Source organism: Schistocerca americana, chromosome 2 (assembly GCF_021461395.2).
Source record: "Schistocerca americana isolate TAMUIC-IGC-003095 chromosome 2, iqSchAmer2.1, whole genome shotgun sequence".
NCBI lineage: Eukaryota > Metazoa > Arthropoda > Insecta > Orthoptera > Acrididae > Schistocerca > Schistocerca americana.
This window is the reverse complement of record NC_060120.1, coordinates 183,490,308-183,504,876: the sequence shown is the minus strand read 5'-3', so window position 1 is coordinate 183,504,876 and position 14,569 is coordinate 183,490,308. Positions and strand designations below refer to the sequence as shown.

Here is a 14,569-nt window from a genome sequence, read left to right as displayed (position 1 = left end):
AACATGGACAAGGCAGCCCAAAAGCAGAGTGTCTTCCAATGTCACCTTGCTCCATCATCCTTGAAGGGAAAAGGGACAGGGAAAGATTCACAGTATTGTCTCCAGGTGTCATCAAACATCATTCTGGCATATCTGACTGACGAGGAGGGTGTCATAGAGTTAGATGCCTTATGACGAGACCGTAACAGCCCCTCCGCTCCCCCTTGCTCTACAAGTGCCTCAGCATCCCAACACAAAGATAGGAGTAAATTGAAACAACATCATTGAAATGGTTCCCATACTTCAGTAAAATATTAATGGATACAGGATCCAGATTGGGGAATTGAGGCTCATCTTAGAGGACAAGCCTGTCTGCCTGTGTCTCCAGGAGACCCATTTTAAAACCACTGACACACCTCTTCTTGGAGGCTATCACCCCCTCAGAAAAGACTACCTTATTGGTGATAGGGCTAAAGGTGAGGTAGCGATGTTCATTAAGGACACATTCCACTCCTCAACAGTGCTCTTAATCGCAACACTACTAGCGGTCGGCATTAGGTCACAGTCTGCTATGTTGTACCTACTGCACCATGAGAAGTTGACGGTGAGATCCTCAACAGCTTGTTGCTGGAACTGCCCCATACCTTTCTCTTTTTAGGAGATTTTAATACACACAGTGGACTGTGGTGATCCAACACCACTTGTCTCAGGGATCAAGTACTTAAGGATTGCACACAAACTGAAAACATCACACTGATGAACATGAGTCAAGGTACTCATTTCAGCATCCGTACAGGTTCATGTACAGCCGTAGACCTCTTCTTTTGCTCACGTGTCTTTGTGGGCACTGCCCAGTGGGAGTTGGATGACAAACTTCATGGCAATGACCACTATTCAATCTGGATCCATCTGCCAGATGGAGCAGATCTCAAAAGGAGGCTGCTGAGATGCCTGTTCAGAGAGGCTAACTGGATCCTTTACAGCTATTTAGCTGTTTTTTTAGCAATGTGGGTACGTCCAGGACTAGGTGCATCCCATTAAAGCCATGATACAAGAAGCCACTATTGCATCCATTCCAAAGTCTCAGGAAATCCGAGGAAGCAGTAAGTCCCTTGGTGGATTGATGAGTGTTTTTCTGCAATCAGGGACAGGAGGGTAGCTACAAGAAGGTTCAGTTGGTGCCCTAGAGATGGGAAACTTGCAACCTTTTGGGTGGCAAGGGAAAAAGGAAGGAGAATAACTTGAGAAAATGAGGAAAGGTCTTGGCAAGAGTTCCTGAGCTCCAGCAGTGGGTCCACATCCACAAGTAAAGTTTTGGGAAGCGATTAGGAGGATTTTCAGGTGAAGCTCCCATCCACTAGTAGCAGCTGTAAGAGAATGGAGGTGCCACCTCACACTGCTGGGAGACATCACTCAGACATTGGCTGAATATTATACAAATATTACAGCTGATTGTAGCTGGGACCCAACTTTCTGTCATTATCAGTTGACACAGGAGAAGGTGGGTTTTGATTTCCATTCCACTAACATGGAAGGAAACACCTGGCCTTTTTTCTCTGGGAGTTGGAGTCTTGTTTTAAAACAGGGGGATACTATTCAAACTTTTTAGGAAAAGCTGAAATATCTGTGCCTCACATTTGGTGAATGGCTAATGTGGCCACCACACCTTAAAGATCAGAAATTAAGAAAATTCAAGGCTTGAAACATCTCCAAATGCCTCACTCATCAGTGTATGGGAGCCGAAGGGGCAGTTCTGCTCCAGTTTTACGAAGTCTTTGCGGGAACCTTGCTTGAATACGGATGCCAGATTTATGGATCTGTGAGTCTTTCATACCTCAGAATGCTGAATGTAGTTCACCATGAGAGTATTGTGCTTGTCGGACGAGTCCAGTTGCAAGTTTGTGTGCAGAGGCTAGTAAGCCTCCGCTGTCTGTCTGATATTTCCTCCTCATCATATGTCAAGCACACAGGACTCTGGCTGTTCCAAGATCACCAGGGCAATGAGTCCATTGGCTACTAAAGAGGCTCAGGTTAGTTTTCGAATTCACTGAGCACAGGAAGAACTGTGCACCATCTTATACAGGGTGAGGCAGTGAAACGGCACGATTTAGATAGTGGTTGTCGGGCGCGGAGGGGGGTTGCGAGAGTGGGGGAAGTGACCTTGGGCGTCTAGAGTGGTGGAAGTTTCAGTAGCCATGGAGCGTTGGTCGAGTGCGCAACGTGCATATGCCGTAAAGGCATATTACAAAAACGCGGATAGTGTGGTTGGTGCTCAACGCGCCTTTCGTCGTGAATTCAACCTGCCGCCACGGGCTCCCGTGCCATCAAGGAAAGCCATTCTCCTTTGGGTTAAAACCTTTGAAGCTACTGCTAGCACAACAAAGAAAAGAGGCGGCAGCACAAAAACAATCTGGACACCTGAGAACATTAATCGTGTGCGCGAAGCGTTGGGACGAAGTCCGCGAAAATCCGCGAGACGGCACAGCGCAGAACTTGGTCTCAGCAATCGATCAGTAAGACGGATTTTGAAGAGTGACCTTCACTATCATCCATACAAAATTCAGGTAGTGCAAGCCCTTAAACCTAATGACTACAATAACCGTATATGCTTTTGCCAGTCAATGCTTAACGTTATTGAACGAAATGAAGAAAGAGTGCATAACTTATGGATGAGTGATGAAGCCCACTTTCATCTTAGTGGGTACGTAAATAAGCAAAACTTCAGATATTGGTCCTCAGATAACCCGCACGAACTTCATGAAAAACCTCTCCATTCTGAAAAAGTAACAGTCTGGTGCGCAATGTCATCTCGTGGAATCGTGGGGCCCTATTTTTTTGAAGATGAAGATGGCAACACAGTGACGGTAAACTCTGGACGTTATGCTGACATGTTGACCATTTTTGGTCTGCCTGGAATTGATCGACATGATCCAGATGCTGAAACACTCTTCCAGCAAGATGGTGCAACAAGCCATACTGCTAATGTCTCAATGGAATTGCTCAGACTTGCATTTCCACGACGTCTAATCAGCAGGAATGGCGATTTCCCCTGGCCTGCCCGTTCACCAGATCCGACGGCACCAGACTTTTTTTTCTTTGGGGCTACCTCAAGTGCAAAGGCTTCCAGGAAAATCCACCAAGAACAAAAGAAGACCTGAAGGAGCGAATTCGACAGGAAATTAACAACATTCCAGTACAGATGCTACGAAACGTCATGGGACAATTTCATCTCAGGCTTAGACAATGTGTGCAAAACCAAGGACGACACCTCACTGACACCATATTTAAAAAATGATTGTTTTTAAGTTAAATCTTTAATTTCCACTCTTGTACTTGAGATCCATGTTCAACTATTATGATTTTACTTGTAAATAAATCTTTGGTGGTTTTACAAAATCGTGCCGTTTCACTGCCTCCCCCTGTACTTTCAAAATTTTACAAGATTTTAAACTGCGACCTACATTTCATTAGTGTTTACTTGGATGATCCTATGCAGGGGGATTTTATCAGGTGCTCCATATTCTATGACTTTGGCCTAGGATAGGGGTCCCAGAGCAGTTTAAATTTATTATGCAAAATTGGTTGCTATCCTGAGGGCAATAGAGCACATGAGATGACGTAGTGGCAAGAAATTTCTCATCTGCTCAGATTCCCAAAGTGCCCTTCTTCATTGGTCTGATGTACCCAGTAGGTAGGATTGTGCAAGAGGTGCAGGACACTCTCTTTCTCTTGGAAAGACATGAAAAGGAAATAATTTTCTACTGCGTTTCAGGACATACAAGGATTTGGGGCAGTGAACTCACAGACATGGCTGCCAAGGCAGCTTGCCCCCTTCCACCTCCTGATTGCTGTTCAACCCCCACATATGTGACCCAGAAGACCATGTGTTTGTGGGAGGCTAAATGGCTGGTAGTGAAGAGTAATAAGCTGCCATCAGTGAAACCTTCATTGCGACCACGGCTTACCTCCTGTCGACCATTATGAGCTGAGCTGAAGAAGTAGACCTTACAGGCCAGAGTAGGATACTGCCCATTGACACATGGCTTTCTCCTCCATTGCAAGGAGCCACTACTGCATCAGTGATGTGGAACACAGGTGTCAATACAGCCTATTTTAATTGAGTATCTTTGTAGACCACCTTATCATAGACCTTGGTCTCCAACAGGGCTGTCATCTATTTTAACTGATAATGAGATGAGTGTGATTCATGTTTTAAGGTATTGTGTGACGTTAGGACTCCTTCCCAAAATATTGAGTGTAAGAGTTTAATGTGTCACATAGTGGCTTGGTCACCCATTTTATTTAAATAGGCACCTAGCCAAAATAATCAGCACCCTTTTAACTGTGTGTGCACTGATATTTAATTCTTGATCTTATCTAGTTATTTTGCTGTGTTTTATTGAAATTGTATGGATAGTCTTTTATGAATCTCCTGATGTGAATGCTATATTTTAGATGCTTGTGGGTTGTTGCAGCTGGGATTTAAAATTTGTCATTTTTGATAGATTTTTATGCCACATTTTTATTGCAGTGAGGCATATCTCTACTGTCTGTACCTTCCCTAGTCAATTAGTGGACTAGTTTACAATTTGTGTCGTATCGTGTGTACTAGGACTGTTTCTGTTTCTTTAAATTATTTTGACTTTTTTTTTTAGAGTTTCTTGCCTCATAGTACACAATTATGCTGAATTTTTTTTCCCCCTCATAGTACACAATTCCATGCAGAGGAACTATTTCATCATGGAAAACAGTAGTTTCAGTAATGAATTAAATTTGATCACTTCACAGCTGTCCCATGTTGTTTGAGAATATTAAAGTATGGGCAGTTTTGAATGCAAATATGAATGTGTGTTCAGTATTCAATAGGTATGAAGTTACTGCTACTTGTGTACTGTACATAAATAAAACATCACAGTAATGAACAAAAGCACACCAGATAACTTAGCAATTCAGGATCCATAAACCAAAATTAAATTTTGTAAATGGTGAAAGCTGGGATGGTCCTCTGGAAAAGGCCGTGGTCTGTTTCCCATCCCACCATTGTGTAATCCAGTCTTGCATCACATCATTGATGTTACACTACTGTCTCGTTGCCTCTATTGCTCACAGAAATCTAGTGGAGTAAAACATAAAGCGGATGAGAGGGTGCGGGAAGGGTGTTGGTAGTTAATAAAAATTAAATTAGCACATCATTTTTGAGCACTAGCTGTAAGAAAAATTGCAAAATGGAGTAATATTTGATAAAAATCTAGGTGCCACATCGACCTTTGTTTAATTGTGTGGGAATAGGGTGGAGAAGCTGGTTCTGGAAGTTGCTGTTTGTGTTATTTTATATTTGTTTCGGTCTCTGCTGCCATAATGTTTTACATAATGTTTGACTTAGCTGATATTTCATAATTATTAATGAAAAGCATAGTATTGTGCTATTCATTTATAATGTTGTTCTACCAAAAAGAGGTGGAAAAATCTGTTAGTTCATGCTTCATGTTGTGCCGACTAGAATGGACAGGATCTCAATTCAGTCTTGCAATTAAAGCAATCTTTTCCAATAATGGAGGGAAGCACATTTTCCATGAAAACTGCATGTCTAATTCCTGTAACCTATTTTGTCTAGGAGAACATAACCACTATTTCCAGTGGACCAATGTTACAAGTTGTTTCTCATTATAGACTATTTTTATTTGGACACCAATGAAAGGTATGTTTGATGAAACCATAAGGTACAGTAATCTCATCAGTTAAGGGAATCAAGAGAAATTACAACATTAATGACTTCAGTTATAATCACCAATCACATAGCGACAATTTTTTTTTGGTCATAGTCATGTGGAAGGGATTATGGTTGCAAGCTTCTGATAAAAGATAATGTTGAGATTTTCCCATTAAGACAATTGTCTGTTTTTTTTTTTTCCTTCAAAACATCATAATCCTTTTAGAATATTGAGACAGGACTGTTTTTTGCATTTATTGGATGTGTCATAATCATTGTTTAAAGAGTGAGAATAAGGCCCATTTAATATAGAAGAGAGGAAACTGTAGTTAATGGAAATACTGTGTATGACTGATTTGATATACACACATAATTTTATAGTGTCACTAGAGAAAGAATCTGTATTGTACAACTATTGTTATCTACTTTTAACTTGTTAACTTTTCAAATAGTCAATGTTAAATTAACCCATGAATATTAGGTAGTATACCTGTTTTGTTATGACAGACTGATCATCTGCTTGAAATAGACTATATTGCTGTGAATGTTGGGTCATGTACCACATAAAGCTGCAGAAAACTGTGCGGAGCATGAGCGTTGTGTTTGCAGGTGTGGCAGTGCGGCGGAAAATTGGAGATCATCCCCTGCTCGCACGTCGGCCACGTGTTCAGGGACAAGTCCCCCTACACTTTCCCTGGCGGAGTGTCTAAGATAGTGTTGCACAACGCCGCCCGTGTCGCCGAGGTCTGGATGGACGAGTGGCGTGACTTTTACTATGCCATGAATCCAGGTCAGCTACAGGCCTGCCGACATATCGGTCAGACCGAATAATCATCATGGCAGTTAGCCATTTGGTCGGCATGTGGGTTCGGGTTTCAATAACTCTTTGCTCTAACGAATAACGGTTATGTTGGTGCACGTCAGTTGTTTGAATCCTATGTGGAGCTTATGTAATTCAGTAAGAAAGAAAAGTGCAATTGGGAATACGTCATAATTTATGCTTTCAAACAATGGAAAATACTGGATGGAATAAAAATAATATGGGAAGGATAGATTGCTACTCACTGCATAGAGGAACTGTTGGGTAGCAGACAGCACACTGAAAAGGATACTGTATTTATGTTCAGCTATTGGACTAAGTCTTTCATCACACATAGAAAACGCACACATATTCATACAAGCACAATCAGCATAAAATGGCCGCTGTCAGCTCCGGGCACTGAGGCCCTAATGCTAGGAGTTGACAGTGGCCGTGTGTGTGTGTGTGTGTGTGTGTGTGTGTGTGTGTGTGTGTGCGCGCATGTACGTGTGCGCGCATGTACGTGTGCGCAAGTGAGATGGAGGACTTAGTCCAAAAGCTGAATATAAATATAGCATTTTTTTCATAGCTCTTACCAGTGGCTCAATGCCTCCTCTATGTGATACATAGCAATCTACCCTTTTTATATTTTGTGCTTTATACATTATGTTTTTATTCTTAAATCAAGAAACAAGGCACATACCTCTCTCTCTGTTTCTGATTTGTTTTCTGGAAACAGATGTGGTAACAATCATTAGATAAAAATTTATTCCTCACTGTTGTTTTACATGTTAGCTACTCTAAAACCTGTGCATTGGCTATTCATTTATGAGTCCTAGTAGTAACCATATAATTTAAGTGTTCTGTATGGACAGGTTAATAACAAGTAGATATAAACATACCAGATTAACTTCCTTAGATGTGGTTGTAACAATTATCCTGGCAGAATTGTATTTTTAACCAAGAAACAGAGTAATTGACTGTGTTGGCAATGACTTTCTTTTGTTGTGAAATAACCAGTGTGTGTTCCAAATGCACTGTGTTTACAAACCCTTAATTTACTGTTTCATTCATCTCATTTTCTTATAGGTACTTATCATATCTTTGTCATCTGTCCCAAAAGGTAATCTGATTAGCAGCATGAGTATCATTGGTGTGCTAACATGTTACTTGTGTGTGGTTGCAGTGGGGTGGTATTCAACATGTAATGAATTTGTTGCACTGCTTTGAAGGCATTGTTTTGGGAATGCTTAACTAACCTGTGATTATTAACATGTAGTCAGTACACACATGTTTGTTAGCATCAGTTCAAAGAAAGCACTTATTCGGTATGCCAGTACTGAAATAATAACTAATGTAATGAACCAATTTGCTCCTAAGTGTGGGAATTTACTTTAATGCTATTATACTCTCCTGTGCAGATGTTGAAAATGTTCACTGTGAGAGTGTTTGTGTCCTAATTAAGCCAGAAACAAACTTGGAAGTAAATATTTATTCTATCAAAAGAAAACTTAACTCAGAAAAACTAAAAACATATGAGATAACTGTTGGGTGATGATCACCTTTAGGATGTGACGTGTTTAGCACTGTCAATACATAGAGTGCATGTAAAAGTACACACTCTATCCTAGCTTTCAAAACTATTAGATCAGAATAAAACCATTGGAAAATCCAGAATGGGATAACAACCATGTGGAAAGAATAGATAGCTGCTCACCACATAAAGGATGCATTGAGCTGCAGACAGGCACAATAAAAAAGAACACTAAAAACATTTTATCTTTTGGACAAAGTCATATTTCAGAAGCAGAAAACGCTCACACATCCACACAAAAACAATTCGCACACACGACGACTGTCTCCGGGTAGTAAGGTGGTTGGTGCCTTTGACCCCAGTGTTTTTTCTACTACTGAAGGAAGACTGTCCAAAATCTGAAATATTTTTAGCATTCTTTTTCATTGTACCTGTCTGTGACTCAGTGCTTTCTGTATGTGGTGAGGAACTATTAATTTTGTCTTCAAGAGGAGAAAGTGATAAGTTAGGGAATATTAAAAAGGAAAGAGTCACTCACAATGCAGGGTGAACAGGACCCACCTACAGTGGTGAGGACGAGAGGAGACAAAGATGAAAAGGGGGAGGGGGTGTATCATAAAAGTAAAAACAAGAAAATGAGAAGGGGGGGGGGGGGGGGAGAGGAGGAAAAAGAGACAAAGCTAAGATCTAGAGAAAATAATGAGATGTTATGTACACAAAGGCAGACAGTTCTTCTCTATGCCCATTCCTCCACTCATGCTGTTTAATAGTGATTATGAAACACTGTGCTGTTGTCACAAGAAAGTTGCTTTACAGCAAGAATGATTTCAGAAGGAGGGACCTTGGGCTAAGGATGAGGGTTGAGGAACATCATATGATTTGGCTAACAAGTTATGGAATTTAGGAGAATGACAAGATGACAGTTGCTGATATTGGGAGGCTATTAGGGAGGGAGGATCTCATTTTGGGGTTTGATGTGAGAAATGTATATCCTTGACCAGCACTTTTTTTCTAAAAAAAAAAAAAAAAAAAAGTTTGAGGGTGCTCCGACATTGGATATAATGCAGCGAAAATTACTTATAACTGAAGCATGGGGTACCACCCGTCTGCTTTTAGCCATGTAGTGGGACCGTAGAGACATCCATCGGTAGCTTGGCGTTTGAGCGTACGCATATTCTTTTAGCACTACCATCGCCCACTATTAGCTGGTGAGAGCACTACATGCTTGTTGAACTGGTTGCCAACGATTCAGTTGCCGAGAACGGTTGCCGCAGCTTCAAAATGCTTGAAACAGTCAGTGATATCACTTTTCCCACCAAAAACTGCACTGGCATCGTTCGTATTGCAATTACCGACACGAAAAAATGAAATAAAAAAATTTTTCTGTGAAATAAATCTTTGACACTCTTCCAAGTTCTCAACATCGTAAAAAAATTATTTTGTTGATGAAAAAGTTTAGGGGTACGCATCCCCCAGCATTCTCCCAGAAAAACAGCACTGGCCTTGACAGAGTAAAGTATGAAGTGCTGAGTGGTACAGGGTGACAAAGGGACTGCTTCTGAGTCTTCTTGGATGTGGGATCTGTATTGTCCATGGGTTGACAGCTGGATACTGCATGGGAGATTTGTTTGTGAGCAGTATCTATGGGGTATTTGTGGGAGAGTTTGTTAGTGTAAGTGTTCAGGGATTCAGTTTCAAACTGAATTTGAGCTGGGAAAAGAGGTTTAGCTCTTGCAGGAAATGGAGGTGTTCTTCTTCACTGTGAATCTCAACCACAAAGGTGTAGTTACTAAATCTGTACCAAGCCAAGGAGAAGTTACATCTTCTGGCTCTTGAAAAAATGCCTCTTCTGTATAGCCCTTGAGAAGGTTGGCATAGGGCAGCACCATCCTGGTTCCTGTAGCAATACCCGTGATTTGTTTGTAGGTCTGCCTCTCAAGGGTGAAGTAGTTCAGAACTAGTTGTTCCTAAAGCTAGGATAGCGTGTGTACTTTTATGTGTATGTATTGGCAGCTATAAGTATTTTTTTAATAGCTTATTTTAGTTTGCTATTTGCAGAACTGCATCAGATTTTATTCACATTTCATCAGGACTCTGTAATTGTCTCCAGTAATGCAGCTGCTGAAGGGTTACAGTTGATATTATACTTGCTTTGTTATTATCCGCCTAAGTGTTTATTGGGGAAAAAAACGAAATGAGTTTGGAGTAGGGCATTTGAAGGAGAGATGTTCAAGCTTTCATTTCGTTCTCAGGTGCCTGTTTATTTTGTGAATCACAACAGATGTATTCATTGTTGTTCCCTTGTACTTCTCAATTGAAGAAGTGCACCATTTGGAATTGCTTATCAACAAGTCGTTGTCTTTTTGGTAAACACAGCTAAATTTATCTGTGACAGTATCTGGCTACTCACAGGTGTCTCTTTTGTCCAGTCACTCTCCCCGTATTTTCTTTTTTATCGCTATTTTAAATTATTAGGTGCAGCACTGTAGAAGTAGACATGTAACTGACAGGTGACGTTGATGCCATTCTTGACAGAGTGTCTAGTAAACTTCCCAGTTGATGCACCACATCAGCAATGCAAAAATCACTTATTAAGTATAACTCTCAAGAGGGTCAAGTATCTGTATTTGTGTCATACATATATAATATTTTGACCCAAAAAATATCTGTATCCAAATACATTCTCCATAAGCTGCACTATAGTGCATGACAGAGGGTACTTTGTGCTGCTACTAGTCATTCCCTTTTCTGTTCTACTGTGGACTGAGGTGAAAATAATTATCTATAAGCAGTCCATTTGCAAAAAACAAAGTTAGTGCTTCTGTCTCAAAGATTTCATAGTTGCATAAATATGTTTATCTTTTTTTAATGAACCTTTGGCCATTATTTGTCTAGAAGAAAAAGATTACAAATATCTTTCATGGATCAAAACTAGTTTCCAGTGAAAAATAGGTCTTCACGTAGTAGATGATTTTGTGGGTTTTCAAACAAGGATAATGCAGCACTTAAGATACTGCAGCAGAAAAATGTGTCTTTAGATAAATAATCAGATATACATGCTTTCACAATCTCAGATGTTACATGTGTGTCAGGGAAGGTGGTAAATAAGATATTTTCTGTGGAACATCAAACAGCATCATTTACAGATAATAAAAAATTGTGTAGTACTAAGAGACAGGAACATTCTACTGTACTGTGAAATATCAGAAGGGCAGTCAGGACCTAGGCCAACTGACATACTAGTCTCCCACCATAATTTTAGTAATATAACAAATATCCCATTTCTCTGTAAGGTCTGGCTGGCTACATCATGTTTTATGGGAATGCTGATGCTATTCTTCACATTGTAGTTGCAGCCTGTTGGATTTTACATGTTTCTCAATATGACACACTTTCTCTTCATGCACTATCTTTACATGATGACAAAGAATTTATTTTGTTTGTGCTATATCAAGGTTTGTGAGAGTTTGCACCCTGTGGTTTGATAGGTTAATGCATACTGCCGCTGCTAATGGCAGGGGATTGGTAGGACATCTAAGTGCGAACTTGAGTAATCACTGATACCTGTGCAGAAAACCAAATGCTTCTTCTGTGTTTGTCACAGTTGTTGCACTGTCAGCTACCAAAATTATACAAAAATGTATAAATTATTTTACTGTGCCTTCCAGCATGTAAAGTTTGATGTGTTAGAAAGTGAAAACATTCAAAGACTGCTAAGTGCTGGTAAGTTTGTCGGTATTGCAACTGGTACGTAAATGAAAAGTATATAGAAAGGGCTATAACAGAGAAAATTAGTTAATTGATGAATGATGCACATAGATAAAAAATTTTCTGTAGCAATCTGACAGTCACATGGCAGAGAAAATAATGAATCTGTGAGATTACAGTTTGGTTGACCTCAGTGGCAGCAGTTTGTGGGTGTACATAGTTCGTCACTGTGTGTCATGTAGCATTGTAACATATTGAGGAATAATATATGTTTTGTAACAGCACAATATTCACTTCATTATTCAATATCATTTGTGTTTTGTCATCACCTATAGTGGAATGCAGTTTACTAACAATGCTTCCACTACCCTTGCCATTAATTAGGTAACACATTACTTCTATTGCAGTGCTGAAAATCTGTATTTGTCTTATTTTCTCAAGTATACTGTATAATCTCAAGGTCAGGAAACTCTGATTGTTGTAAAATACCTTTAGTTCTTTCAGATTTTGTTCTGAGGCACGAGTTCTACCCACTCAGCATGGAAATCTAACTTCACTATAATTCCAGAACCATAAATGTGGTTTTCCCACACTTACCTTACCTCCCTGTTCCTCATACCCACACAGATTTTTAGTGAGCCTTCCCTTTGCTGTGCCAGGTTTGGATGTGTGGAGGTAGCCTGGAGATCGCAACATGTTCCCACGTAGGCCACGTCTTCCGCAAGTCAACTCCTTACACATTTCCTGGTGGTACCTCTAGGATAGTGAATCACAACAATGCACGACTCGCAGAGGTCTGGTTGGACGAATGGAAGGACTTTTATTACAGCATTAACCCAGGTCAGGCTGTGAGCTTCTTCCTATCTTTGTAAACTGCACTATCAAGCTCCTGGACAGTGTTGACCCCAGAATTAAATTCATCGTGTGCACTATTTGTCAGGGAGTGGGGTAGTGGACAGCAATTTTGCAGCAGGGTATATTTGAATGTTCCCTCACCCATACAAGGTGGAACATGAATTTGATTTGTTTACTACTACTAGTACTACTCACACACACACACACACACACACACACACACACACACACACACACACACACACATTCATTTTCTCTTGGCTGTGGTCCAAACTGGGGGGAAATGAGCAGGGGAGATGATTTCATTTGTCTTTCTTTGGTAGTATATTGTTTTAAATTTACCAATTTACGTTTCAGCAAGTGATACAAGATAGTACTTACTTGCCTCCACATATCTGATTGTATTTGTGTGACTGTTAGCAGTGACAGAAAATAGTTCTGACTGTCAGTAGTGCTGTGAAATACTTCACAGTAAAGAGCAGTTAGCATCAGTATACATGGGAGACACCAAATATTTGCAAAATAGCACATTTTCCAATTGGGGAAGTGCGTACTAATAATTTTCAACAGAATGGACTTAAATCAGCTTCACTTGAACAGTCTTTATGTGTAAAAATTTCCAGGAGTTTGATATCCAGGAGTTTGATATTGCAGTACAGAATGCTTATGACTTCACTTTATCTGTAACATGCATGCTTTAACAAAGATTTGAAAGAATATAATATTTGTATTGCTTCGGGTCCATTTATGTATCTTAATATTTGTCATGCCTTTCTTCTTCATATCTTTGTAGAAAACTGACTTCCATAAATATATTTTATATCAGTTGAGTAAATATGTTGCTTTTGTGATGTGATGTGTGCATGAGAGAGAGAGAGAGAGAGAGAGAGAGAGAGAGAGAGAGAGAGAGAGATGAATGCATGATTTTTTTGTAATCCCGTCTTAATTTGTGTCTGTTAACCAAATATAAGCAAAACTGAAATTGTATTAATACTACAAAATAAGTATTATATCACCTGGTTGTTAACAAAGCTATATCACTTACGTTTGAGAAATTTTACTGTGTTAATGTGTGTAGAGCAAATTATCTTTTAAAATTTCAGTAGTACTGTCAGTAATTTGATTCTAATTTATTTGTGCATGGTAAAACACAAAGAACACTAATTGCAACTCTTTAGTTCATGTGCTAACATGCCCAGTAAAAACACATTCAGAGATTGGAACATTATGTCATTTGGGAAGGCACCGTTGTAGAAGGTATGATCTGTTTACACAACAAAATAGCAAATATTCTTTCATGCGCTTGAAATTTAATTGGTCTGCTCTAAATATAGGAGCCAACTAATGTAGGTGCTGATCTCATCTTAACAAAATTATGTTTTTCATACTTATTTTCTACTTCTTTTGTCATCTCATATGTAGGTGAGAGTAAACATTGCTTCAAGTGACAAATAATCTTCAATTATCAGGACATTCATCTGCTACGTCTTTTGTGTCTCAACAAAATTTCATGAGATGCAATAATAAGTATCGGTGGCCTTTATCACACAAGACTGAGCATTATATGATGATACCTGCTTTTGTTACATGAAAGATACACCAAAATATCCATTGTACACCAAATACTCAGTTGAACTAATATTTCGAACATGTAGCAAAATTGCCATACCTCTTAATCATAGAGTCAGCTGCTTTTAACTGTCTCACTGTGATAGTAATTATCCCAAGTTTTGTATATATTTTTCATTCCATTGATAGAGCAATAGACACACAAAATTAATCTTTATTTTGAGGCATCTTAAATAACTTTTTGTGATTACCATGTATTCCTAATGTTGAACAGCAGTTTGATTCCACTCGAGGGTAATTTTTCTGTATTCTCTTCAAATATCATTGACTTAACATTTTGCATTCATAAAAGACATCCCTAAAACATACAGGGCAATTGAGGGTACTGGAATTCAACATGTGTAAGGTAATTAAT

At 39.5% G+C, this 14,569-nt stretch overlaps 1 protein-coding gene across 3 annotated transcripts in view; it reads left to right on the top strand.

The window, feature by feature from the left end:
- LOC124591468 (polypeptide N-acetylgalactosaminyltransferase 5) overlaps window positions 1-14,569 on the top strand; it is a 209,368-nt gene that overhangs the window by 178,792 nt on the left and 16,007 nt on the right. For 2 of the 3 annotated variants that reach the window (XM_047131736.1, XM_047131733.1), the window contains exon 7: window positions 6,299-6,479. In XM_047131736.1, coding sequence (XP_046987692.1) covers window positions 6,299-6,479 — 181 coding nt within the window. Of the gene's footprint in view, window positions 1-6,298; window positions 6,480-12,389; window positions 12,571-14,569 lie in introns of all 3 variants that reach the window. The other variant, XM_047131735.1, reaches the window with a different exon arrangement.